Below are 26,111 nucleotides of genomic sequence, written 5' to 3'. Positions count from 1 at the left end.
TTGGAAGCGACATTTTGGCGAAGCAAGTCTATCTTCGCAGATTGTTACCTGAAAAAAGTACAGACCCAATATGAGGATTGCTGTTCCTGGGTCCGCACGTTGCCTCCAGCGCCGTCAGAGTTGCAGAAGGTACTACTGCCTCTACCGTATAACCTTTTTTTTTTTTTATTATACCCTTGCTTTTTCTTGATTTGAACTCACAGGTTGTCTGTGAAGGTTGTTGCAATCTTCCACAGTCTGGGGTTGCAAGTCTAAGTTAGGTTTTATGGAGTGTGTTATTTAGTGATTTTAGTGGGTCAGGTGGTCAGCTCTTTGTCCATGGCTATGCCAGGATAGCAAGGGTGGTGGTCTAGTCATGTTAAGGTTGTAGGACCGTGTGACAGCCCCATAGAGACTTTCTACAGCCCCCTGGATGGGTCGCTGGGTCTCTCAAGGAATGCAGGCGAATGAGGCAGGATAACTATGAAGCCAGCTTCCTTATCAGGTAAGAACCAGAGTATGGTTACAGCTAATATTTAGTGTTTAGTAATTATACGAATTCCCAACGGTGTTTTGGTTCTCTAACCCACCACCAATGGTGTCAATCAGCCATATATATGTAACTACCAGGGAAGTTAGATATTTAAAAATGGTATTTTCATTATAAAATAAGTTTTTAAATATACTTACCTGGTAGTTACATATATAAAGGTCCCTCCCTCCTCCCCTCTGAGAACAGGGGCATGGAATTTCTGAGGACAATTGGGAATGGTTCTAGGTACCTGGTAGAGGGCACTCAGGTATGGCCACCTGACCATCTATCGGCATTGCATGAATTTTGAATTTCTGCCGATGCGTATGACAATTGGCAGGATAAAGCTATATATATGTAACTACCAGGTAAGTATATTTAAAAACTTATTTTATAATGAAAATACCATATTAGCAGTAAACATAACAGTTAGTAGACTATTAGCTTACTATATCTTGAATCTAAGAAGCACGGTTTTATTACACATGACAGGTTTCCTCAGAAACCCACCAATTACTTAATGTGCTGCCTTATTATTATTCAAGATTGTAGGGCCTCTACTGTGCATACCCATTCCTGTGTGTGATACCCACTTCTGTTTGCTAAAAGATCAAGTTATAGTGCAGAGACTAGGTTTGTATGGAAAAACCTGTTATGTGAAAAAATGTGGTTTCATATAAGTAACTTACCAAGTAATTGCATAGCTATATTTTCTATCTCGCGTGGCAGCCTTTATTTAAAAAATCACAGGAGCACTTCGATAGTTTAGTGTAAGTGACAAGCCCCGCCCACTGACGCGAGTACTGGCAACAACTTAGCAGAAAACCTCATTCTGTTTCTGCTGCGCTCTTGAGTAACATTGGGGGTTTGCTGCAGCATTTTTTTTTTTTTTTTACTGATTTTCGTGAGTAGCCTTCAAGCTTGAATAGCTTTCAGGATCATTTTTTCTAGTTCTTTGGTTGTTATTGTGTCCGATTCAAGTTCACCTAATTTCACTCTTGTAGTGAAAGTTGCAAACCAGATTAGTCAAATCTTCATATGATTCTCATACAATTTGTAGTAAATGTAATGGACAGAAATATAGTGGGTGGAAAACTTGTGTTAAATATATGATTAGCAAGAGTAGAAGGTACTTAAAACTCAACTAGACAGAGGGGGATAGAAAATGGAAAGCGGCCTCTAGAGCCAAGAAACGAGCTTCCCTTAGCCTAGTATTCTACCCTATCCTAGGTTAGAACTCAGCTATTCTTTCTTCCCCTCTTACTTTTATTTCGCGTGCTACTAGCCCTCCTACTTTTGATCCACCTACTCCCACACCTGGCTCCCTCACTTCCGACCCCAATGCAATTGCCAGTATAGAGTCTAGGTTTGACGAGAAAATTATCCTACTAATGAATACAGTGGCGGAGTTAGGTGTGCCACTGAAGTCATTTATGGGAAAACTTATTCCTGCAAAGTGACAAGTGATAGTGTTGTGCTAGTGGAGGAGGTGGCTACTCATCCCGTCAGTTCTCCTAGACCGAGGTCATTGTCCTGCTCCCCCAACCCTGGGACAAGACATACCAAAGGTTCAAGGGAGGCTGGTGGGGTTTGCCCACAGTTAGTCACCCCCTCAACCGTATCTGTTGTGCAGTCCCAGGTGTTGATAGACAGCCATTGGAAAGGCTTGTCCAGGGATGTGCATGGCTTGTCCTTAAGCTTGTCCAATGATAGCAGCATGGACAGGAAGCGCTGTAGACGTTACCTGGACTCTTTCCATCCTTTTAAGCACTCTTCCACAAGCCTCGGTCAGAGTCCTGATCCAATGGGGAGTCCAGTGCCTGTTAAGAACTACAAGCATTCTCTTTGCAGTCCCAGGCCTTCATGCAGTTACTCAGTGGACCCTTATGTGTCTGCTTCTGTCTATGAGTGCCTATACCTGTCTGCTTTGGATCCTACCTGTCTACTCGACTTTTGTCCATGAGTGCCCACACCTGGCTAGGGAATGGAATCAGGGGAGATGGAATACTTTGAATTCTCATTTAGCAAGACTGCAAAGAGAGAGAGAGAGAGAGAGAGAGAGAGAGAGAGAGAGGCGGCTGCTAAAGCCGAAGTTAGGTTGTTTCATTCTCCTGAAATACCTGTCCCTTCGACACCTGTGACTGCCTTTTCTCCTATTCTAAGCCCTCTTACTCTGCCATTAACTCCATTGCCTGGTTCCCTACCTTCCAAGCCCAGTGCCTTAGCCAGCCTCAAAAGTTCTTCGTTGGAGGGGTGGTAGAGCTTTCGGCTGGCACGCTGTTGGCCCAGTGTTCGACTCTCCGAGCGGCCAATGGAGAATTAGAGGAATTTATTTCTGGTGATAGAAATCCATTTCTCGTCATAATGTGGTTTGGATTCCACAATAAACTGTAGGTCCCATTGCTAGGTAACAAATTGGTTCTTAGTCACATAAAAATAAATCTAATCCTTCGGGCCAGCCCTAGGAGAGCTGTTAATCATCTCAGTGGTCTGGTTAAACTAAGATATACTTAACTTTTAGCCAGCCTCAAAGCCTGGGTAGAAAAGAAGTTTAATGTTCCAGTGGATACCGTAACCCAGCTTGGGGCTTCAGTTAAGATCCTGATGGATCAAATGAGTGCTCATACTGTTGGTGCAAGTGTTGTGTCAGTGGAGGAGGTGACTACTTGTCCCACCGACACTTCCTAGACAAAGGTCCCTGCCAAACTCCATTAACCCTGGGAGGAGGCAAACTGGACGTCTAAGGGAGGTAGGTGGGGTTTGCCCATGGGTAGTTGCCCCCTCAACCGAGCTTGTTGTGCATTCCCAGGACTTGGCGGAGAGCCGCTGGAAAGGTGTCTGTGTGGACGTGCACGCCTTATCGTCAAGTGGCTCCAATTCCGACTTGGGCAGGAGGCGAAGTTGGCATTTTCCTGAGTCCTCCAGATCATTGAAAAGGTCTGCAGCCCCTTAATGTGCTCCTCTGCTTTCTAGTAAGTGTTCCAGAGATCTGGATCATAGTCCAGAACCTTTGTGCAGCTTCTGGGACTAGAAAAGCGCTCCGATGTTGCCTGAGTATTTCATCCCCAAGCGCCCGTATAAGAAGAGTGTCGAGCGACCAGTAGCGGCTGAGCGCTCAGTGGGGGTGTGTTCAATGACAGCCGAGTGCCCGTAGGGGGGGGAGAAGAAAGTGTAGTGTGCAAGTGCACGACTGGTGTCAGGCGTCCAGTTGGCGTCAGACGTCCAGTTGGAGAGACTGCAGTGCATTTTGAACATTCAGTGGCAGTCGAGTGCCCAGTGATGTCCGTTTGTGCAGTGGATTCTGAGCACCCGGAGGGAGCCAAGCACTCTGTACGAGCTGAGTACTCTGACCATCACTTGGCGACTGAATGTCAAGTGTCGGATCATCCTGCTAAACATTCTCTTTCTAGGAAGCGTTCACTGCTAGATCAGCCTTTGGCCAAGTGTTACCTGTCTGTGATGGTTCTTTGGTTCTGGTGGCTTCTCATGTGACTTCTCGTCCGCCTGCGTCGACACAGTTGCCTGCTAAGCATTCGGCGCCAAGTACTGCTCTCCATGAGCACCCTGTGCAGTCAGATTTGACGAGTGTCAGTGTTCCTGTGGTGCAGGACTCTTCCTTGGACCCGATCCAATGTTGACTAGACAACATTTTGGACCTTTAAAAGGAACCTTCGTCTGCTGTTCAGGAGCAACCGGACTTAGCTCCTTCGATATTGTCCTCAGAAGAAGACATAGAGAAGTATCAACCCATATCGGCTTATGCTTCTTTATTGAAGTACTTTTTATTTTGCTATCTGACGTTCTCTCTTTCGGCCTCGTCGTCTGCAGGCTTTGCTTTCATAATGAGGCAACCCACAGGCTCCTCTAACCTGCCGAAGATGGTGCTCTCCTGTTCCTCAAGGAAAGCCTTGTCCCATATCGAGGGTTGATTGACCGACAAGAGGGATCTCGGGAAGGCTACCTTTTGCACCCCTCCTCCTCGTGTGATGAAAAGGAGGTATCTTTTTTATGCCACCGGGGAAACTCCTTCTTTGGGAGTGTCTGCCTCCTCCCAGGGGGACTCCTCAGGCTTGATTGACTTGACGCGTTGATGGGTATTCGCTTCTGCCAAGATCTGCTTTTTGTCTTAGGAGTTGGACCACTTAGTGAAAGACTTGTTCAAATTCTTTGAAATCTTCAACTTTCTAGATTGGACCGTGGGAGCTTTGACAAAGAAGATCAAAGATTGCGTCACTCTCCAAGACAATTTTGCAGCAGACTGGTTGGGAGTATTGTCCTGCTCGGACAAGGTGGTTCATGATGGCTTGCAAGAACTAGCTGCTCTTTTGCCTTAGGCATCCTGCAGAAGGAGTTGTGGTGCTCATTTGCCACAAAAGGAGTCACTCTCTCTTAGAAGTTGTCTCTTCTCTTTGCTCCTATGGATCGTGGTAGTCTGTTCCCTAATGCTACTTTAGAGTGCGTAGTTTCTGAGTTACAGAAGAAGATGACACAGGATTTACTTGCGCAGTAAATGACCTAAGCACCAGAGTCTTACTCCTGCAGCCTTCTTTAGTGCCTGTGTGGCTCCCCATTACAGCAGCGGCCCTTTCAAGGTGGCAGAGCCGGACATCAGCCCCGACCATGCACCAAGCTCCACTCAGTGCACCTGATCAAGGAATCCTCTACCAGACCCTCCTCTAGCAAGTGAGGATCTGGTCCTCCGTGTTCCGATGGTAGCCAGGCTTTTTCATTTTTGGAGGAAATGGGAAATGAAGAAGGCAGAACCATGGGTAACAGAAGTCCTAAGAGGGGGATATTCCATCCCGTTCAGTGCAGAACCCCCATTGGCGTCGGTGCCCATCAGCTTAACAGCTTACTCAGTAGGCTCACAGAGGTTTTTGGCCCTGCCAGAGGAGGTGACTTTTATGCTCAGGAAAGGTGCTATAGAGGTTGTGGAAGACATATACTCGAAGAGGTTTTACAACTGCCTTTTTGTTGTACCTAAGTCATCTGGAGGTTAGAGACCTGTCCTGGACTTAAGTGCCCTGAATTTCTTCATCAAAACAATAAAATTCAGGATGGAAACCAGTCAATCAGTACTGTCACCCATCCATCAAGGGTATTGGATGGTGGTGATCGACATTGAAGACTCATACTTTCACATTCCAGTCCACCCGGAATCCAGGAAGTACTTAAGGATCGTATTCCAGGGGAGAGTCTCCCAATTTCAGGCCCTCTGCTTCGGCCTTTCCACAGCCCCACAGGTCTTGACCAGAGTTCTCGCCCCCTTAGCGAAGTGGCTACATCTGATGGGCATCAACATATGCCTTTATATTGACAATTGGTTCCTACATTCTCCTTCAAGAGCTCGCTGCATGGAGGACTTATAGAAGACAATCCTTCTCGCCCAGAATCTGGGCCTTTTAATCAACTTTCTCAAATCGTATTTAGTCCTGACTCAGTCGATCATCTATTTAGGGTTGATGATTGACTCTCAGAGCTTTCGGGCTTTTCCATTACAAAGAAGAATTCAGTCCTGCCTTCAGACAGTTCAGAAATTCCTTGCTTTCCCTTCTTGCTCAGCCCAAGAGTGGATGAGCCTCCTGGACACACTCTTGTCCATAGAGAAGTTCATGCCTTCGTGAAGACTTCACACAAGACCCCTTCAGTTCTTCCTAAAGGCCAGCTGGTGCAGGAAGACTCTCCCAGACTCATTTGTCAACCCTGTCACTCCCGAAGTCAAGGAGGATCTTCGATGGTGGCTTGGAGAAAGGAGATTCTCAGTCGGGAAATGGTTACACCCGTTGAACCCAAGCCTAACATTATTCTCAGACACTTCAGATCTGGGGTGGGGGCTCATCTGCAGGATCCGAAAGTTGCAGGGACATGGTCGCAAGATGAAAGGAAGCTCCACATCAGTGTGAGGGAGCTGAAAGCAGTACACCTGGCCCACCGACATTTTGCTTTAGTGATGTGCGACAAGATGGTCACAATCCACTCAGACAACAGGACAGCATTAGCCTACATCAAGAATCAGGGAGGCACGCACTCTTTCTCTCTTTGCCAGTTGGCAAAAGATCTCATTTGGGCCCAGAACAACTGTACCCGGATCATCACCCGCTTCATTCAGGGCAAAATGAATGTCCTTGCGAACGAGTTGAGTTACCGCAAACAGGTCCTACTGACGGAGGGGACACTGAATCCGTTGTGCACTGACCTGTGGAAACAGTGGGGGAAGCCATTGATAGACCTGTTTGCGATGTTGAAAAATCACTGCCTTCCCCTGTATTGCTCGCCTGTCCCGGACCCTCTGGCATGGGCAACAGATGCAATGCTCCAGGACTGGTCCAACCTGGACGTGTATGCCTTCCCACCATTCAGCTTGGTGAGGGAAGTAATCAACAAGTTTCAGTCTCACAGCAACTCGTCATTGATGCTCGTGGCCCCGTTTTAGCCGCAGAGGGAATGGTTCCTGTACCTTCTCAGAATGATGGTGGACTTCCCAAGACTTACCACAGAGTCGAAATCTTCTCAGGCAACCTCATTTCCTCTGCTTTTATCAAGGTTTGTTCACTCTCACTCTGACAGGCTTCATATTGTCAGAAAGCTTGTCAGAGCGAAAGGATTCTCAAAAGCAGCTGCAAAGCTTATTGCCAATTGTAGGCAGCAATCCTCCTCCAACTTCTACCAGGCTAAGTGGTCAGTTTTCTCCAACTGGTGTCGAAGATGCGGCATCTCATGTTCTGAAACTATTGTAGCACAAATAGCCGACTTTTTAATCTAAAGTCTTCCTGAGGACTAATGACTTCAACTATTAAGGATTATAGATCCATGCTTAATTCGGCCTTTAAGCACAGAGGCTTGGATCTTGCAGCAAGTCATGATATTAGTGACTTAATTAAATCTTTTGATACTTCGAAAGAAGACAAACCGACTTCTGCACCTTGGAACTTGGATGTCATACTTCGTTGGCTCTCAAGCCCTCCCTTTAGCTGCTTCACTCATCATCTCTGAGAGACTGGACGAGGAAGACCCTCTTTTTAGTTACCTTGGCCACAGCCAAAAGAATTAGTGAATTACAAGCCTTGGACAAACAAACTGGCTTTTTACAAGAAGATGAGGTCTGCATGTTCACTCGTGGGTTCCTTGCAAAGAATGAAACCCCATCCAATCCCTGGCCATGTTCATTCTCTATCAAGAACCTAGCAAGTATCCTTGGCCCAACAGACCAGGAGAGAATTCTCTGTCTTGCCAGCTCTGTAAAGTGTTACCCTGAAGGAACTAAGAACATCAGAGGCCCCACTCGTAACCTCTGGTGTTCCGTAAAGAACTCATTTAGTTCCATGTCCAAGAATGCGTTGTCCCTCTTTCTTAGAGAAGTAATCTCTGAATCCCACAGTGGCATTCAGGAAGAGGCATTACCCGTATTGAAAGTTAAAGCCCACAAAGTCAGGGCAGTCGCCACTTCTTTGGCATTTAAACGCAATCTGTCGCTCTCCGCTATACTTCAAGCTACGTATTGGAAGCGCAGATCAGTTTTTGCCTCTCATTACTTAAGTGATGTGGAGACCACTTATGAAAACTGCAGCATGCTAGGTCCATGCTCTGTGGTTGGCTTGGTACTGGGGGAGGAAGGATAGGAGTATATCTTCTATTTCTCTATCTCCTCGCCTTGGTTTTAGGTGATAGAGTTATGGGAAGCCTGGGGGTACCGTGTACCTGGAGTACCCATCAGTCGTTGCTTTTAATGGTTGGGTTTTGGTTTTTTACATGTTGTGTAGGTAACAAAATTATTTGGTCAAATTTTCCTTGTACTGCGCCCAGGGCAAGGGAATATCTTTGTTTGTCATGACGCTTTGGCAACCATCGGAGCACTCCTTGGTTGTAAGACACCCACTAAAATAGAGGCGATCCTCAGCTTTACTGCTGCGCCACTACAGGTTGATGAGCACCGACCAGAGGCAATACCCGTCTGCTGTAGCTCTCTCAGCAGGTAAGGTTACAACAAGCTGGCTATCTATCTGTTTCAAATTCATCTCCATTACTGGGTGTTTTTGAGTAGTTGGTGTCCATGTATATCCCACCTCCTGTCTATGTGGGATTCAGCAATGTGATTACTTGGTAAGTTACTTATATAAAAATGAAATTTTTATGATAAAATAAGGTTTTTTATATACTTAACAAGTAATTACATGATTGAACTAACCTGCCTCTCCTCTCATGGACATAGAGCATGAACAAATTGTGCTCCTGAGCCGGGTTGTACCTATTCTTCCCTGAAAGTGCTCGGGGTCTGTTATCTACACTAAAACAATAGAGTGCTACCGCGAAATGTAAAACTTAAGCTGCCGCAAAAAGGAGGCACTAATAGCAATGTAATTACGCGGTAAGTACAGTATATATAAAACCTTAGTTTATTATAAAAATATTTTTATTATGAAAATATAATTTTGCTGCTTCATGACCATATTTATAGATATTGCTTGATTAGCTATTTAGGAGGGAGGATGAAGTTTTTATCTCCAAGAACAGTGGAGGATTGAAGGAGAAAAATTTGAGAAATTAATTCCTAGGAATCCCAGCCATGAACGAAGGCTATGAGCATGCAAAGCAGTGGTATGCGTGGGGTGTGTAGTAAATGAGTATACCCAGGATAGCCATGACTCATGAAAGTGTGAGAGAGGTGAAATCACATGAAAATTACAATGAAGAGGATGAAGATACAAGTCTTACTCTCATTGGTAACACATAATCAACTGACACTTGGCTCCACTATGAAAACTGCACATCCAAATGTTTATGAGCTGTATCTCCCAGATAGAATTTGGTTAAGTTAGAGTGATGTTTTCATGTTCCCACTTGATGAATGGCAGCAAGCTCTAAAGTATGCATAAAGATCAGAAACAAAGAAAGAACATGGACTTTGTGTTTCACCTTCAGCTGCTACAAACCAGTGTCTTGAGATGTTGGAGTAAGCCCTCCTGATTACCTGTTGGAGCCATGGAGTTGGTATTTAAGAGATTTCTTTCTTCATGTGACCTGTGCAAAGAAAGTCTTGCAAAAGGAGAGCAAAATTCCTAAGTACATTCTAGATAATCTCTAAATTGCCCTGATGGGCTAAAGGAAAAGGTCTTCACCATGAGAGGAGTTGTAAGTAGGAGAGCCAATAGATAGCCTGTTCTTTGAGTTGGTCGCATTTCCAGACAGTGCAAGGACTTTGCTGGGTGTTCAGAAGAGGGCAGAGCTAGCAATAAAATGGTGTTGAGGGTCAAATTGAATAGAGGTGATTCAAGAAAATGTTCAAAGGAAAATTGTACCAGGATTTTCATAACTAAGGTAAAATCCCAGCCTACAGGTTTCACAGCTTATGGGACAGACTGACCAAAATGTCTTATCAGGTCTGAAACCTCTCTCTCTCTCTCTCTCTCTCTCTCTCTCTCTCTCTCTCTCTCTCTCTCTTGATAGCGTACACCTATGAAAATGGAATGATTCTGACTTAACATGGAACTTGTGAAAGTGGGCCTGTCTCAGATGTTTCTTCCAGAGTGGATGTCCCTGGATTTGTCTATGGCCAAATCCAGAAGATTGGTGAACCAGACTTGGTGGTGCCCGAGTAGAGCTATGAAAGACATCTTGGTGTTCTCTGAAGATCTCTTCTTCACTGGGACCTACCTGATCGGTGTCAAAAATGTATTGGATTATTATACCTGTCTTTCAGGCTCCTTGCTCTAGTTGGGATGAACAATACACTGGTAGACTATCATTCATGGATGTTGCAAATAGAGCAGTGAATGAAGTCTCCCATGTCTACTAGCCGCTGAAAATGTTTATGTTCATTGACTACCCTGCTGGAATGATTTAGAATTTAGAACCCTCTATATACTTAGGGCATTGGTGACCATTGTATAGTTTTTGAAGTGAATTTGGATGTGATTTTACATTGTGTTCCTCTGCCCATTGAGACAAAAAAATTCCTTACTTGAATGGCCAGGAAATTGACCCCGGACCTGAGGTAATGTATTGTTGGAGAACATAATTTCTGGATCTGGTAAACAACAAGAACTCCTTACCATAAATGGTTGCTTAGTTGTCACCACCAGTGGTTTTCTAATGTCTTCTGTTACTGAGACTGGGAAATCCTGGGCATCATTGCCACTTTCCAAGAACTGACAAGCTGGAGCTGGAGGGACTGAAGTGGCTGTGAGGCACCAGCTTCTCCAGGGGCACCAGATGTATGATTAAAACTTCTCAGGATTTAGTTGTTGGATGGGAACATTTGCAACACACTCAGATGGGTGTTACCAGTGTCTTGAATCCTGTCCTTGTGAGGTTGAATAAGTTCCTTCTGAGTGTCTGTTATCATCCCCAAGTAAGTCTCTTTCATGGCTGTGATCAGGTGGGATTTTCCTTACGTTTACCTGTAGTCTCAAAAACCAACATATACTGAAGAGAACACTAAGGTTTTGTTGAAGTCTGTAAACCCAGCTGCCACTGGAACCATCAGCCAGGATGTGAAATTGGTAACCCCCTCCCCCATTGTAACAGGTACTATGAACAACTGCCTGTTCTTCGGATCATTGGGCTCTTTTTCCAATTGCAAACCTATGAGTTCTCCATTAGACACTTCATTCCAGTTGGTTAAAACTAGTGTTTTTCTTCAGCAGCTTGAGCCTCCCACTTACACTGCAGTTAAGATGATTACAAATGATGTGTTTGTACAGTAAACAAATATAATTTTTAAAAATTTAGTTTTTTAATGCACAACATCATTTATAGATTTCCCACCTCCCAACCCCAACTCTTCTCAGAGCTATGCATAAATTATACAAGAAGTGAGGTTTTAACCTAAATGGAACCATTATGTGCAGTCTGCTGCCAACTAGCCAGCTGATAGTCTTTATTTAACTGCTATTCAAGGATTCACAAAAACTCGTTTGGGATGTGTTTATAATTGATTTTGTTCTAAACGATGACTTATTTTGCTTAAGGCTCCAACTACACTGTCATTATGATTATGAATGCTGAAACTGTAGATTGATACCTTAATTTGTATTATAATCTAGATGTGAAGATAAAATAATAAGAGTCAAACTATTTTATATCTGTCATTTGCACAAATATTTTTGTTCCACAGGTTCTTACAGTTCAACATCCTCTAGAAGAATCCCGAGAAACTCTGGCTTTTGCGACTGAACCAGTGTTTGCTTCCTTGGCTAATGTTCTGGGCCAAACAGAAAACATGCCTGTCCCACCTCCATCAGCCGTGAAAGATTACAAACTTTTTGACATAGAGATAAAATATGGGCTAATGCAAGTAAGTTGAAATCTAATTTCTAACGTATAGTGAATACAGACATAAAGCATATTTTTGTGAGTACCATGATTGTATATTAGCTTTATTGAAACCTGTTATCTTGAATAAATGACTAGATATGTAAACATGATATAATGAATTGCGTGTTAGCATTTAATGTTTATTATTTGGAATGAATCTTAGTGAGCTTATATCTTCACGCCATTAGGTATGATCGGTATACAAATTTTAAAAAATAACGCATTGCTAGCCCACTAGGACTATCTCTGTAATCACCTGCTGTCAGAATTCTTCATGCTGTGTCCTTATGCAGCTGGTGTGAATCGGCATTAGTAAAATTTTGATGATTTCTGGCTTATTTTCTCCTGTACGTTATTGGGCTTGTTTTATGTTCATGCATTACAGTATGGCATCTACAAGCAGAGATGAAAGTATTAAGCTGTATAGGAAAGAGTTTGTGGAAACCGAATGTCATATAGCCTATATATATGTTAGCTGTTGAGGCACGAGTGTGGTTTTCAAGATGTGAAGATAATGAGTGATCTGTTGAGAGGACTGTGTAGACAGTTCGTTAGGACACACCATAATCCTACTCAGTTTTTTCCTTTTGTCTTAACTGGTGTTGCTTCTCCTTCTCCTCCATTAGCCTACCTGGTAGAGTTTCTCTGTCACTCCTTCTACTCTGTCTTCTTTTGCACCCTATGTGGTTCAGAAGAAAAACAATAGGTAATTGAGAAATATACTTTCATTATAGTTAGAAATTTACCGTATATGTTAGGGCAAAGATTGCCCCCTCCCCCCCATAGTGATTGACTTTTTTCGGTTTCCCCTGCAAGTGAGAAGGTGTTGGAGCCTTGGTGTCTGTCTGTAGCCCACCCTCTGAATTGCTCTGGGTCCATTGGTCTTCTTTGTGGACAGGGAACCATGGTGTGTCTTGGGACCAAGGTCTGTGCCCTTCACCACCTCTCTCAGCCGTCTCTCCAGTTTGCGTTTGGCGTGTTCTCCACATGAGTTGTTTGGTATTTTGGCGCTCGCATTTGCTGGCTTACGCGTCGTCCGTTTTGGGGAGAGTGATAGTGGTGTGTGTGAACTGGTAGAGTTACTTAGGGATACAGACAAATTATGTTTGCCTGAGTAGTTCTCCTGTTATCATTTGCTCACCTGGTATCGTCCTCCAAGCCAACGATAATCCTCCCCAGTCTTACTCAGTTTTCCCCTCTATCACCTCGTATTCGTCACCTTGTGACAATTATTCCTTTTTGTAATAGTGGCCCTTCCTCTTCCACCCCTTACTTATCTAGAGTGAGTTAGCCTGGTGATAGAACAGCTCTCTCTTCTCGGCAATTGCCTCTTAAGCGTTGTGCAGACGACTCTGGTGGTCGTTACAGTTACATGGTGTTGTCAGGCAAGAACCCTCCACCTTCCCCACCCAGCTGTCTGGTACTTACTACCAGCATTCCATGACGTCTTTGCTGATGTTCTGCAGTATGTCACCTTCTCTGCCGTTTTTACACCTCATCGTCATCGTCCATAGATTGCCATTTTCTTCCGTCTCAGTTCCTCTTAAGGGGTATCAGCTGTGATTTAGTTGATTCTCCTTTAGTATTTAAGCAGTGCTTAGCTCATATTGTTCTGTTTCACTTCCTTTTGCCAAAGATGAATCCGTTGACCAGCACTCTTTAGTTTACTTCTACCTTGGCTCCTGTTAAACAAGTAAGAAGTTAACACTTATTATGGTAAGGTGTGTTATCATGGAAGTAGAGCCTGTGGGAAATGGATGAACAGTCGAAAGAGAAAGGTAGGGAACTGTTTAGTGTTAAATTTCTCTGCACCTGACACGAACAGTGTATTTTGCTTTCAGCTGTGTTTGTAGAGTGAGCTCTTAGCAACCAACCAACCCAGGTAATGTGCCAGTATGTTGCTGGCTTAATCTAAACAACAGAGGCAGTTTCGTAAGTGTATCCTTTAACTTTGATTCTCAGATGCTACTGCATCTATTTCCAGTTTTTGAAACTGCTTAGAGCTGGGTTAAGATTTAGATACGATAGAAGTTTTTTTACCTTCCTCTGTTCAACTTGCAAGTTTCAAGTTCTTTGACCAAGGAAATGAAGACTCCTCTAATTGGTAAGGTACTTTGGCCTACTTGTGAGGCGGAAGTACCTCTGTCGACCCCCTGTATTTTCACGGGTTAGGGACCACAACCACCCAAGAATATTGAAAATCCGTGATATATTGGAAACCCCCGATATGGAACCGTCTATTTCAAGCCAATCAGCATTGAGGAAAGCTGGTACCCTGCTGTGTGATTGGCTCCTTCCAACCCTTCCAGCCAATAGCTGTCGTCATAGAGAGAGAGAGAGAGAGAGAGAAGGGGTGAACTGAGTACAGTATACAGTGACCCCTTGCTACTTCGCGATTCGATTATCGCGAATTCACGACTTCGCGGAGTTTTTAATATATATTAATGGAAAATATAGTGCAGATTTTCTGGAGAAAAATCGCGATATATGAACACCCAAAATTTCTCATTAAATCCATGAAAATAATAATAAATAGTATTTCCTAGTCTAAGAACAACAAAACAAGCGTAAAATAGCAAAACAACACATATTTGCACTTGTAACTCCTAACAAAAAAAAAAAAAAATCTGGAAAGTGATGCCTATACAGTTATCCCTCGCCATATCGCAGTTCACTCATCATGGTCTCACTGCATCGCGGATTTTTAAATTTTATATATAAATTTGTATTGTGGATTTTTCGCTATATCGCAGGATTTTGCTGTATTTATTATTTGTATTTTTTTGTGGTAAAATAAGCATTTTCTAGCATAAAACTTTTATTTTTAAACATCTAACTTCCCTGGTAGTTATATATATAGCTTAAGTCCCTGACATCATGGCAGAATTTCAAAAACTCGCGGCAATCGCCGATCGGTAGTCAGGTGAACCACCTGTGCGCCCTCTACCCAGGTACCTGGAACCATTCCAACTATTCCTCAGATCTTACCTGCCGCTTTGTCGGTAACATCAATGGAATTTCGCTCATAGCCCGTGTTTTTTCGCAACTTATTTTGGTGAAGTACACTTTGGCTTGGCTTTCGCTTGCTCGCTTTTGGATTTTCTTATAACATATCTGACTTCATCGAGTGTGAAAGTGTGTGTGTGGGGATGCAAGCGGCTTGCTAAAGTCTCCTTGGATCCCCACTCAGTATGTCTGAAGAACGGGAATGGAAGACCGGCTCAGAAGAGCCAAGAGTACTGTGTCTCACTCTTCTTGATATAACCAGGGAATAGTTAATTCTTTTCCCCTTGCTAACTATCCTATTGATCCGTCTTCCGTAGTGGTAGTCTCTGAACCCCCAACTGAAACAGGTAAGGACCCAATACTTAATGATTTGTTGGCTGCCATTCAGACCCTGGCCCAACAGGTAAAATCCCTCTCAGAAGACAGGGATAATATGTGATCGATAATCATAGATCTAAAAAATACAAGTGTTAATATGTTGTTAGTGCAAGTGCAGTGGAGGGTGCGGCCGCTCGGTCCTGTTGCGCTCCTAGTCCTGGACCTCTTCCAAGCTCACCAACCCCTGTGAGAAGGAATGTCGAAAGACGAAGGGAGGCGAGAGGCTTTAGTTACCGAGTGGTCGTCCCCTCGAGCGTACCTGTTGACGCTTCCCAGGACGCTCACCCTCGCCATAGGAAAGGCGAGGTTAAAGTGTTTTTTCGTCCACCAGTTGCTGTACGTCAACCGGAGGAAGCTTTTGACCGATGTCGCACAGGCGGCCAGTTCTCAAGTAACCTCTAGGTTTGGCGGGACAACGAATGTTAGAAGTCTGGACGCCAGGAGGACAGGCGTCGAGAAGCTCAACGCCAGGGCATCGAGCGTCGAGAAACTGGACGCCAGGACATCAAGCGTCGAGAGGCTGGACGCCAGGACTTCGGGCGTCGAGGAGCTGGACGCCAGGAGGAAGTCAGGCGTCGAGAAGCTCGACTCCAGGACGTCAGGCGTCGAGAAGCTGGACGCCAGGACGTCAGGCGTCAAGAAACTGGACGCCAGGGCATCAAGTGTCGAGAGGCTGGACGCCAGGACGTCGGGCGTCGGGAAGCTGGACGCCAGGAATTCGGGCGTCGAGGAGCTGGACGCCAGGACTTCAGGCGTCGAGAAGCTGGACGCCAGGACGTCAAGTGTCGAGAAGCTGGACTCCAGGACGTCGAGCGTCATGAGGCTGGACGTCAGGACGTTGAGCGTCGAGAAGCTGGACGTCAGGACGTCGAGCGTCGAGAAGCTGGACGCCAGGACATCAGGCGTACAGAATCTGGACGCCAGGACGTCAAGTGTCGAGAAGTTAGACACCAGGACGTCTGGCGTCATTAAACTGGACGCCAAGACATGAGGCTTCAAGAAAATGGACGCCAACACGCCAGGCATCAAGAGACTGGACGCCAGGACGCCAGGCGTCAAGATGATATTTTGAAAGACGTCGCTACTTCCATCTTCGGAAAATCGGAAGAAGAGAATGATAATATCCCGCATTCTCCTGTGAATCCTATTGTAGAGATTTCCGACGAAGACAATATAAAAGGCCATCAGCTTTCATCAGACTTGAAAAGACTTATGAAGCTATTTTCAGAAATTTTTTCCAGAGAAATTTATCCTGACTGCTCCTCGTTCCCGCCTTCAGAATTTACTCTTGTGAAGGCGTCTAAGAGGGCAGCATTTACTTAAGAATGGATACTTTCGAAGGAGAAAAATGAAAGACAACCTTTGTTTTCCCTCCAACCAAACTAGCTCAAGGTCTAGCGTTTAGTATCAAACTAGAGAATAGTTCGGCCTCGAAATACCTGCCCCTTCCCAGGAAGGAAGATGGGATTATTCAACACGACTGACACCGAAGAACTCATATATCTGATGTCGTGTATGGATAAAGGACTCTGAGATAGTTCCAACGAATCTACTGCATCTTTCTCAGCGGGAATCCTGAAGAAAAGAGCCCATCTTTGCTCTTTCTTGGCTAATGGGGTCACGTCCAATCAAAATCAGAACTGATTTATACCCCTTTTTTCCTCTCACCTCTTCTCCCAAGATTTGGTAAAGAGGCCTTTTCATCCTTGGCCCAGAAAACCACGTAAGATTTAATATCTAAAACAGCAAGAAAAGTCCTACCAACAACTTTCATCGCTAAAAAGAGTAAGGCTGAGGCTCCTGTGTTTCAGGTATCTCAGCTCTTTCGTGGTCGGCCCTCCAATAGAGGTTCCTATAGGGCGGGTAGATGAATGGCAACGAGAAGAGGCTCTACACAGGGAAGAAAGAGGACCTGCCTTTCTTCTCCTGCAGACTGCGGTAGGAGCCAGACTGTCCAGCCTGAGGAGGCCCCCTATAGTAACAAGACAATTAGCCTTTTTTGCCAAATGCAACAACAGAACAAAGGCAAAGGCTTTATAGCAACAAGTGTCTATGATGTTGCAAAAGGAGACCAGACAGAGAGTTCAAGATCCGAATTCCCCAGGATTCTACATTCGGTTATTCCTGATCCCCAAATGCTTGGGGGGTTAGAGACCGGTGCTAGACGTGATTGCACTCAGCTTTTCTGTGCAATAAACAAAGGTCGCTATGGAAACGACAAAATCGGTTCTAGCAACTGTCGGACAGCATGACTGGATGGCCTCACTGGACCTCCAGGATGCGTATTTTTACATCCCCATGCACCCGAACTCCAAGAATTTTCTGAAGTTCGTTCATGGGAAAGGTTTTCCAGTTTCGGTCTCTTTGTTTCAGCCTAAGCAGACGGGGATGACGTCTGGCTCTGGAGTCGAGACCTCTCAAGAGCAAGTTACCCAATATTGAGGGACGTCATGATAAAAACTTCATAGACTCCAGGTTGTAGCCACTGGAGAAGCCCGGAGCTCTTCCCTTCCAGCCCCAAGGGTAGCTCTCCTACTAAGAACAAACGTAGACAGTCCTGTTCAGTCAGGATACCAGGCTGCAAGAGTGTGGCGGACTCTGTGCTGCCTTTCGTACATCCTCCTCTTCCTCCTTAGGATTGGTACTCGTCTGCTGAACCCTCTCCACGATCCATTATTGACGATGAGGAGGAAATAATTGCCGTAGTTGAGGCTTCCCCAACCTGTCCCCAACAGCAGGAAGCCCCGCATATAGCTTTACTACAAAATATGCAGCAGACTTTGTCTTCCCTGGTACAAGCGTGACAACCAGGCAAAGAGAAGAAGGATAATAGACGTCCAACTAAAGCTTCTAGACGTCCAGAAGTTTAAGACGCAGAACGTAGTGAATGAAACTCTAGACGCTGGATGCAGTGGCGTCAAGCATCTAGGAGTGAAACACCATGACGACAAGCGTCAATGAACCCAAGACGTCAAGCGTCAAGGCATTGGACGTCAGGACGTCAGGCTTCAAGATATTGGAAGCCAAGATGTGGAGGTAGCTCAGGACGCAAGATGCACTGGCATCAAACGTCTAACAAAGATTTTCACAAGGATGATTGCCAATGTAGCAGGTTTTTTTTTTCTTCACTCGAGAAAAATCAGAATCTCCTTGTACTTAGACGACTGGCTCCTCAGAGCTCCTTCCCGCACACTCTGCCTGGAGGATCTTCAGACCACGATTTAGGTATAGAAGGAATTAGGTCTACTGATAAACAGATAGAAATCTCAGCTGATCCCATTCCAAAAGTTTTCTATACCTTAGGATGAAGATTCAGAGTCAGGATTTTCGGGCTTTTCCGTCTATTGCAAGGACGGGACAAGCCTTAAGAAAATTTCAGGACTTTATAGACAGACATGCTCGGCTAAGGAATGGATGAGTCTGCTGGGGACCCTTTCCTCGCTGGAACGGTTTGTCTCCTTTGGGAGGTTAATTCTATGCCCGTTACAGTTTCATCTAAATCAGAACTGGGACAAGGAAATACAACTGGAGACCAAGTGCATCCCCATTTCGGAACCAATAAGGCCGTATTTACAGTGGTGGAACGACCCCGTCAAGCTCCAGGAGGTCCCTTCTCTATGTTAGAGAAACCCAGACCTAGTGTTGTTATCCGACGCGTCGGACTCAGTATGGGGAGCAACACTAGGGAAATAACAGGTCTCGGGCTCCTGGACCAGAGAGCAGGAGAAGTTAAACATCAATTAGAAGGAACTAACTGCAATCCTTCTAGCTCTCAGGGAGTTCGAACACAGTGGGGAACAGAGAGGTTCAGGTCAACACCGACAACACGGCAGCGTTGGCCTACATCAGCAAATAAAGGGGCACTCACTCCAGGTCTCTATACGAGACAACAAGAGAACCTCTTCTCTGGGCAAAAGAGAAGAATGTCAAACTAGTAACCCGCTTTATCCAAGGGGAGAAAAAATGTGAGGGCGAACATTCTGAGCAGGAAATCAAGTCCTCTCAACAGAATGGACTCTACATCAGGCCGTGTGCAGTAGCATGTGGCGACTTTGGGGACGTCCTTGCATAGATCTCTTCGCCACAGCGCAAATGAAGAGGCTGGAAACTTACTGCTCTCCCGTACCAGATCCCGGGGCTATATACATAGACGCGTTCCTGGTGGACTGGTCCAACTTGGACGTGTATGCATTTCCCTCTTTCAAGATAATACACAGGGTACTGCAAAAAATTTGTTTTCACGAGGGTACCAGATTGATCATTATGGCCCTTTACTGGCCGATAAAAGATTGTTTCACAGAGGTTCTGGAATGGATAGTGGACATCCCGAGGAGCCTACCTCAGAGAGTAGGTCTACTCAATCAACCTCACTTGGAAAGATATCACCAAAACCCCCAAGCGCTACAAGTAACTGCCTTCAGACTATCAAAAAACTTACAAGAGCTACAGGTTTTTTCGAAAGAGGCGGTTGGTGCTATAGAAAGAGTAAGGAGGTCATCCACCATGAGGGTATACAAATCCAAGTGGGAGATATTTAGAGGATGGTACAAGAGCAACCATGTGTCCTCTTCCAGTACCTCTGTAATTCAAATTGTGGACTTCCTTCTACATCGTAAGAGGAAGCTTAATTTTTTCCTACCTCTACCTTTAAGGTCTATAGGAGCATGATGGCAGCAGTTTTTAGACATAAAAACTTGAACCTATAAAACAATAAGAGTCTCCAGGACCTACTCAGATTCTTCGAAACTGCTAAGGAGAGAGTACAGAACTCACCAGTATGGAACCTAGACGTGGTCCTGAGGTTCCTCATGGGGAGTAAGCTCGATCCCTTACAGAGAACATTTTTAAGAGGACCTCACCATGAAAACTCTTTTCTTGTTCAGTTTGGCCACAGCGAAAAGAGTTAGTGAGATACATGCTCTCAGCGAGAATATGGACTTTAGACAAGACAAGGCAATCTGCTCACTGCAACTAGGATTTCTTGCAAAAAATGAATACTCATCACAACCCTGACACAGAACGTTCGAGATTCCGAATCTAACGGACATTACAGGGGAGAAGAGAGAGAAAGTCCTATTCCAGGTAAGGGCTCTAAGGCACTACCCAGACAGGACAAAGGACTTAAGAAGGAATTCAGAAGGGCTTTGGTGCTCAGTCAAAAAGCTCTCTGTACAGGTGTCGAAGAATGCTCTGTCTTATTTTATCAGGCAGTTGATAAAAGAAGCTCATATGAAAGGTAGCGAGTTGGACATAAGATTCTGAAAGTAAAGACGCACGAGTTCAGGGCAGTTGCAACCTCTGTAGCACTTAAACAGAACAGGTCCCGGCAGAGTATCTTGGACACGACCTTCTGGAGAAACAAGTCAGTATTTACCTCTCACTGTCTAAAACGAGTCCAAACATTATACGAAGACTGCTATACGCTGGGTCCGTTTATAGCATCTAATAGTGGGAGAGGGTAATACCCCTACAATCCCATAAACCAATACCCTTTTTTCTTACTTTGGGATGGAAAATTTTTTTATGGTTGTTTGTGAAGACTGGACGCAGTCTTCCGCACTCATTGGTTTGAAAGTTCCTTGGAATCGCCTGGAACTAGGGTATTGAGAGGAGGTCTAGTCACATAGAGGTTATACACCGGTTGACAGCCCCTAGAGATTTTTCAGCCCCCTGGGTGGGTCGCTGGATCTCTTAAGGAATGCGGACATAATGAGGGCGATTTCATTGAAGTCAGCTTCCTTAATCCAGTTCCATAAAACAATACCTTTTGTTCTTGCCTTGGAATGGTTGAAATTTTATGGTTGTTTGTGAAGATTGGGCTCAGTCTTCCACAATCATTGGGATGAAAGTTCCTTGGTAGCGCCCGGAACAAGGGTATTGAGAGGAGGTCTAGTCACATAGAGGTTATACACTGGTTGACAGCCCTAGAGATTTTTCAGCCCCTGGGTGGATTGCTGGATCTCTTAAGGAATGCAGACATAATGAGAAATATTGAAGTCAGCTTCCTTAACAGGTAGGAACCTAGAGTTGTTTTGCAACTTTAATTATAATTCCAACGATGTTAGCTGTCTCTGACCCTCCACCAAAGGTGTCAATCAGCTATATATATAACTACCAGGAAGTGAGATGTTTAAAAATGTTATTTTCATAATAAAATAAATTTTTGAACATACTTACCTGGTAGTTATATATAATTATATTCCCACCCTCCTCCCCCTCTAGAGACTAGGGGCATGGAAGATCTGAGGAATAGTTGGAATGGTTCCAGGTACCTGGGTAGAGGGCGCACAGGTGGTTCACCTGACTACCGATCGGCGATTGCCGCGAGTTTTTGAAATTCTGCCGTGACGTCAGGGACTTAAGCTATATATATAACTACCAGGTAAGTATGTTCAAAAATTTATTTTATTATGAAAATAACATTTTCATGACTAAATACATTTTTTGATAAAAAAAATTATTTACTAATTTTTAAATATTAATATCAATGTGAACAGCATAAAATATATAGAATGCTAAATTAAAATCCCACAAAATCACAAAACAGCTTCCAGTGTATGTACATCAGCACCCCAGTTTTCTCTCTCTCTCTCTCTCTCTCTCTCTCTCTCTCTCAGGATGCATATCTTTTAATGAAAAAAAAACTAGCAAAATTTCAATAAAACTTTATTTCACTTACAGAATAAACTATATTGATCTATTATTATGGTAATATAAGTATAAAAAACCATTGTCCCGACATCTGTAACTGTTTTTACTGTAGGTGCATGATGCCATATTTTTTCTTTCTCTGATTTACTGAACTGTGCTTCAGTACAAGTTTAGTAGTTGAATCTATGATTATCACACATATAACAGTACACAAGAGAATATCTTATCACTGTTGATGTTTCATCTTTAATCATTGTAAAAATAATTAAAATCCAAATTTCATATGTAAGCAACTCAAGGATACTGTATATTCTCTCATCCCCAGCTTGTCAAGTCAAGACTTAGTGTCATCCCAAGCTACTGTGCTGATCATATGTACAGTATGTAGTACACACCAGTTCTCTCTCTCTCTCTCTCTCTCTCTCTCTCTCAATGAAATATGAATTACTGTATCATGAACTTTTATGTACAAAATTAAAAATAATTTCATTGATAAATTTGTTTCTTTTAGCAAATAAAAAATTATTTTCCTAATTCTTTCGGTAGTAGTGAGCAGCTTCAGTCAGCTGATTCTCCGAACTAAACATTACAAATATGGGACGATCTTTTTTTTATGCATATTACGGTGATAACAGATCAAAATAGTAATACAGTGTTTAAGTGCATAGGAAGTGTTTATAACAGTGTGGGATAGGCTAATAGTGTGGGAAAGGTTTATAAGAGTGTGGGGAGGGTTTATAAAGCCTTTAAATATATATGTATACAGTAAATAATAAAATAAATACAAGGTCGCTACTTCATTAAATAAATAAAAATGCTGCTCGTACTTCGCGGAATTTCATTTGTCGCGGCTGGTCTAGGAACCTATCTCCTGCGATAAACGAGGGGTTATTGTACCTTAAACTAAAATGCTTATAATTGCCTTTTTAATAGTTCGAACAAAAATATACCTTAAACTATCATCCTAAAACACTTTGATATCATTTCAAAGTCATCTTACAACATTACCGTTGAAAATACATGGCTCACAGCTACCCCTGAGAGAGAGAGAGAGAGAGAGAGAGAGAGAGAGAGAGAGAGAGAGAGAGAGAGAGAGAGAGAGAGAGAGAGAGAGAGAGAGAGAACAAAAATACATATGCACATTAAAAATATTTAATACATTAGTGACAGAATGTACACAAAGGTAAATAAAGATTAATTCACATAACTAGGTTATAATATACAATAGCAGTAAACATTAAACTAAAATCAGTCATAAAAAAGAGGGAAAACTCCCTCACAAAGCATGGGAGCTACAAGCCAATCAGCAACTAGCAAAGCAGGTACCCTGCTATGTGATTCGCTGCTTCCAACCCTCCCAGCCAATAGCTCCCTTTCTATATACCTATCTATCTATCTATATGTCTGTCTATCTATCTATTTATCTATCTCTCACATTCTATGAGTATCCTTTGGTGTAAAAAAGAGAGAGAGAGAGAGAGAGAGAGAGAGAGAGAGAGAGAGAGAGAGAGAGAGAGAGAGAGAGAGAGAGAGAGAAGAGCGGAACTGAGTTGTTTACATTGGTTAACCCTTAAACGCCGAGCCTCTATTTACAAAAACGTCTCCCGTATGCCGGCGGCGTTCGGGAGTTAGCGCTGAAGCGGAAAAAAATTTTTTTTAAAAAAATCACAGCACGCTTAGTTTTTAAGATTAAGAGTTCATTTTTGGCTCCTTTTTTTGTCATTGCCTGAAGTTTAGTATGCAACCATCAGAAATAAAAAAAATATCATTATCATATATAAATATTGAAATATATGATAGCGCAAAAAGAAATTTTCATATATAATTTTATACAAATCGTGCTGTGAGCAAAACGGTTAAAGCTAACGGATTATTTTTTTCTTTGTATTGTACACTAAATTGCGATGATTTTGGTATATAACAAATTGTAAAACGATCAAAGCAACACAGAGAAAATATTATCACAATATGATGCATGAATCCGTAACGCGCGGACGTAAAAAAATGTTTTTTTAAAAAATTCACCATAAATTGAAATATTGTGCTAGAGACTTCCTGTTTGTTGAAAAATGAAGGTAAGTGATTGAATATTACTAGACTGTAAGTGTTTTAGCTTACAATTGCAGTTTTCGACCATTTCGGTCGAGTTAAAGTTGACCAAAGGTCGAATTTTTTCTATTTATCGTAATTTATATGAAAATATTTCAAAACTGATAAAAGCTACAATCATGAGTTATTTTCTGTTGTATTCTACATGAAATTGCACACATTTTCATATATAAAAGTTTATGTAACGACTAATATAAAACTGTGCAAACATTACGACAACGTGACGAAAGAATTTCTGAGATGTTTGGCCGAGTTACCGCGCGCAGATGTAAGGAAAAAGTTTTTTTTTTTTTCAGAAATTCACCATAAATCGAAATATTGTGCTAGAGACTTCCAGTTTGTTGCAAAATAAAGGTACATGATTGAATATTACTTGAATGTAAGAGTTTTAGCTTATAATTGCGTTTTTTGACCATTTCGGTCAAGTTAAAATTGACCGAAGCTTGAAATTTTGGCAGTTATCATGATTTATATGAAAATATTTCAAAACTGATAAAAGCTACAACCATGAGTTATTTTCTGTTGTATTCTACATGAAATTGCACACATTTCCATATATAAAACTTTATGTAACGACTAATATAAAACAGTGCAAACATTACGACAACGTGACGAAAGAATTTCTGGCGCGGACATAAGGAAAAAGTTTTTTTTTTTAAATTCACCATAAATCGAAATATTGTGCTAGAGACTTCCAGTTGGTTGCAAAATGAAGGTAAATGATTGAATATTACTAGAATGTAAGAGTTTTAGCTTACAATTTTGTTTTTTACCATTTCGGTCGAGTCAAAGTTGACCGAAGGTTGAAATTTTGGCAGTTATCGTGATTTATATGAAAATATTTCAAAACTGATAAAAGCTACAACCATGAGTTATTTTCTGTTGTATTGTACATGAAATTGCGCACATTTCATATATAAAACTTTATGTAACAGCTAATATAGAACAGTGCAAAAATTACGACAAAATGACGAAAGAATTTCTGAAATTTTCGGCCGAGTTACATGCTGGCGTAAGAAAAAGTTTTTTCAAAAATTCACCATAAATCGAAATATTGTGCTAGAGACTTCCAATTTGTTGCAAAATGAAGGTACATGATTGAATATTACTAGAATGTAAGAGTTTTAGCTTACAATTGCGTTTTTCGACCATTTCGGTCGAGTTCAAAGTTTACCGAAGGTTGAAATTTTTTGTAGTCGACGACGGTACGTCCACTTGGCACCCAACAGACAATTTTAGTCGACGTATGATATGTCCAGTAGGCGTTTAAGGGTTAATTAAAAAATACAGTACTGTAATTAGTGAATACACAGTATTGCTCTATGAAAAAAAGGGAATTAGTGATAATTTTAGAGATACAGCCCAAAGAAAAATCAGCAAATTAGTGAAATTTCCCCCGGGAACAAGTGAACGATGTGTTCCATAAAAATCCGTAACGAACATGAAACGTGGAAATGTGAAACGCGTAAAAATGGCGGGCCACTGTATATGCTTTAGACGGAACTTTGTGTAATACTGAGTTATTGTTTTTTCAGATCTTACAGTGTGTTTGTGTTTCCTTACTATTATGGTAAATACAGTAAACCCCCCGTATTCGCGTTCTCACGATTTGCGGACTGACGTATTAGCGGATTTCTCTGTGGAACGTATCTATCCATTATTCGCGGAAAATTCACCCATTCGCGGTATTTTTCACTGAGAAATACCGGTATTCACTAATTACTGTATTTTCATATTACCATGACTAAATGCACTTTTTGTGATAAAACTTGTAAAATACTCAGGTACAGGCAGTCCCCGGTTTACGACGGTTCCGGCTTACGACGTTCCGAGGTTATGACGCTTTTCAAATATATTCATCAGAAATTATTTCCCGGCTTACGACGCATGTTCGGGGTTTGACGTCGTCACGCCGATCCGGACGGAAGAAATTTGGCCCCAAAACGGCAGAATAATCATAATTTGAAGGTTTTTTTGATGTAAAACTCAATAATAATGCAGTTTACGTCGTTTTCAATGCACCCAGAGCATTAAAAGTAAGGTTTTCTTATGATTTTTTACGATTTTCGACGATTTTCCGGTTTACGACGATTTTCGGGTTACGACGCGGCGCAAGAACGGAACCCCCGTCGTAAACCGGGGA

The 26,111-nt window shown here is 42.8% G+C and overlaps 1 protein-coding gene across 2 annotated transcripts in view; it reads left to right on the top strand.

The window, feature by feature from the left end:
- The window catches only part of LOC136847093 (SCY1-like protein 2), a 144,201-nt gene that overhangs the window by 10,740 nt on the left and 107,350 nt on the right, over window positions 1-26,111 (top strand). For both annotated transcript variants that reach the window (XM_067118395.1, XM_067118394.1), the window contains one exon: window positions 11,625-11,804. In XM_067118395.1, coding sequence (XP_066974496.1) covers window positions 11,625-11,804 — 180 coding nt within the window. The remainder of the gene's footprint in view (window positions 1-11,624; window positions 11,805-26,111) is intronic.

The sequence above is a fragment of the Macrobrachium rosenbergii genome, chromosome 16 (genome assembly GCF_040412425.1).
Source record: "Macrobrachium rosenbergii isolate ZJJX-2024 chromosome 16, ASM4041242v1, whole genome shotgun sequence".
Classification (NCBI taxonomy): Eukaryota; Metazoa; Arthropoda; class Malacostraca; order Decapoda; family Palaemonidae; genus Macrobrachium; species Macrobrachium rosenbergii.
This window is presented reverse-complemented; position numbering and strand designations above follow the sequence as displayed.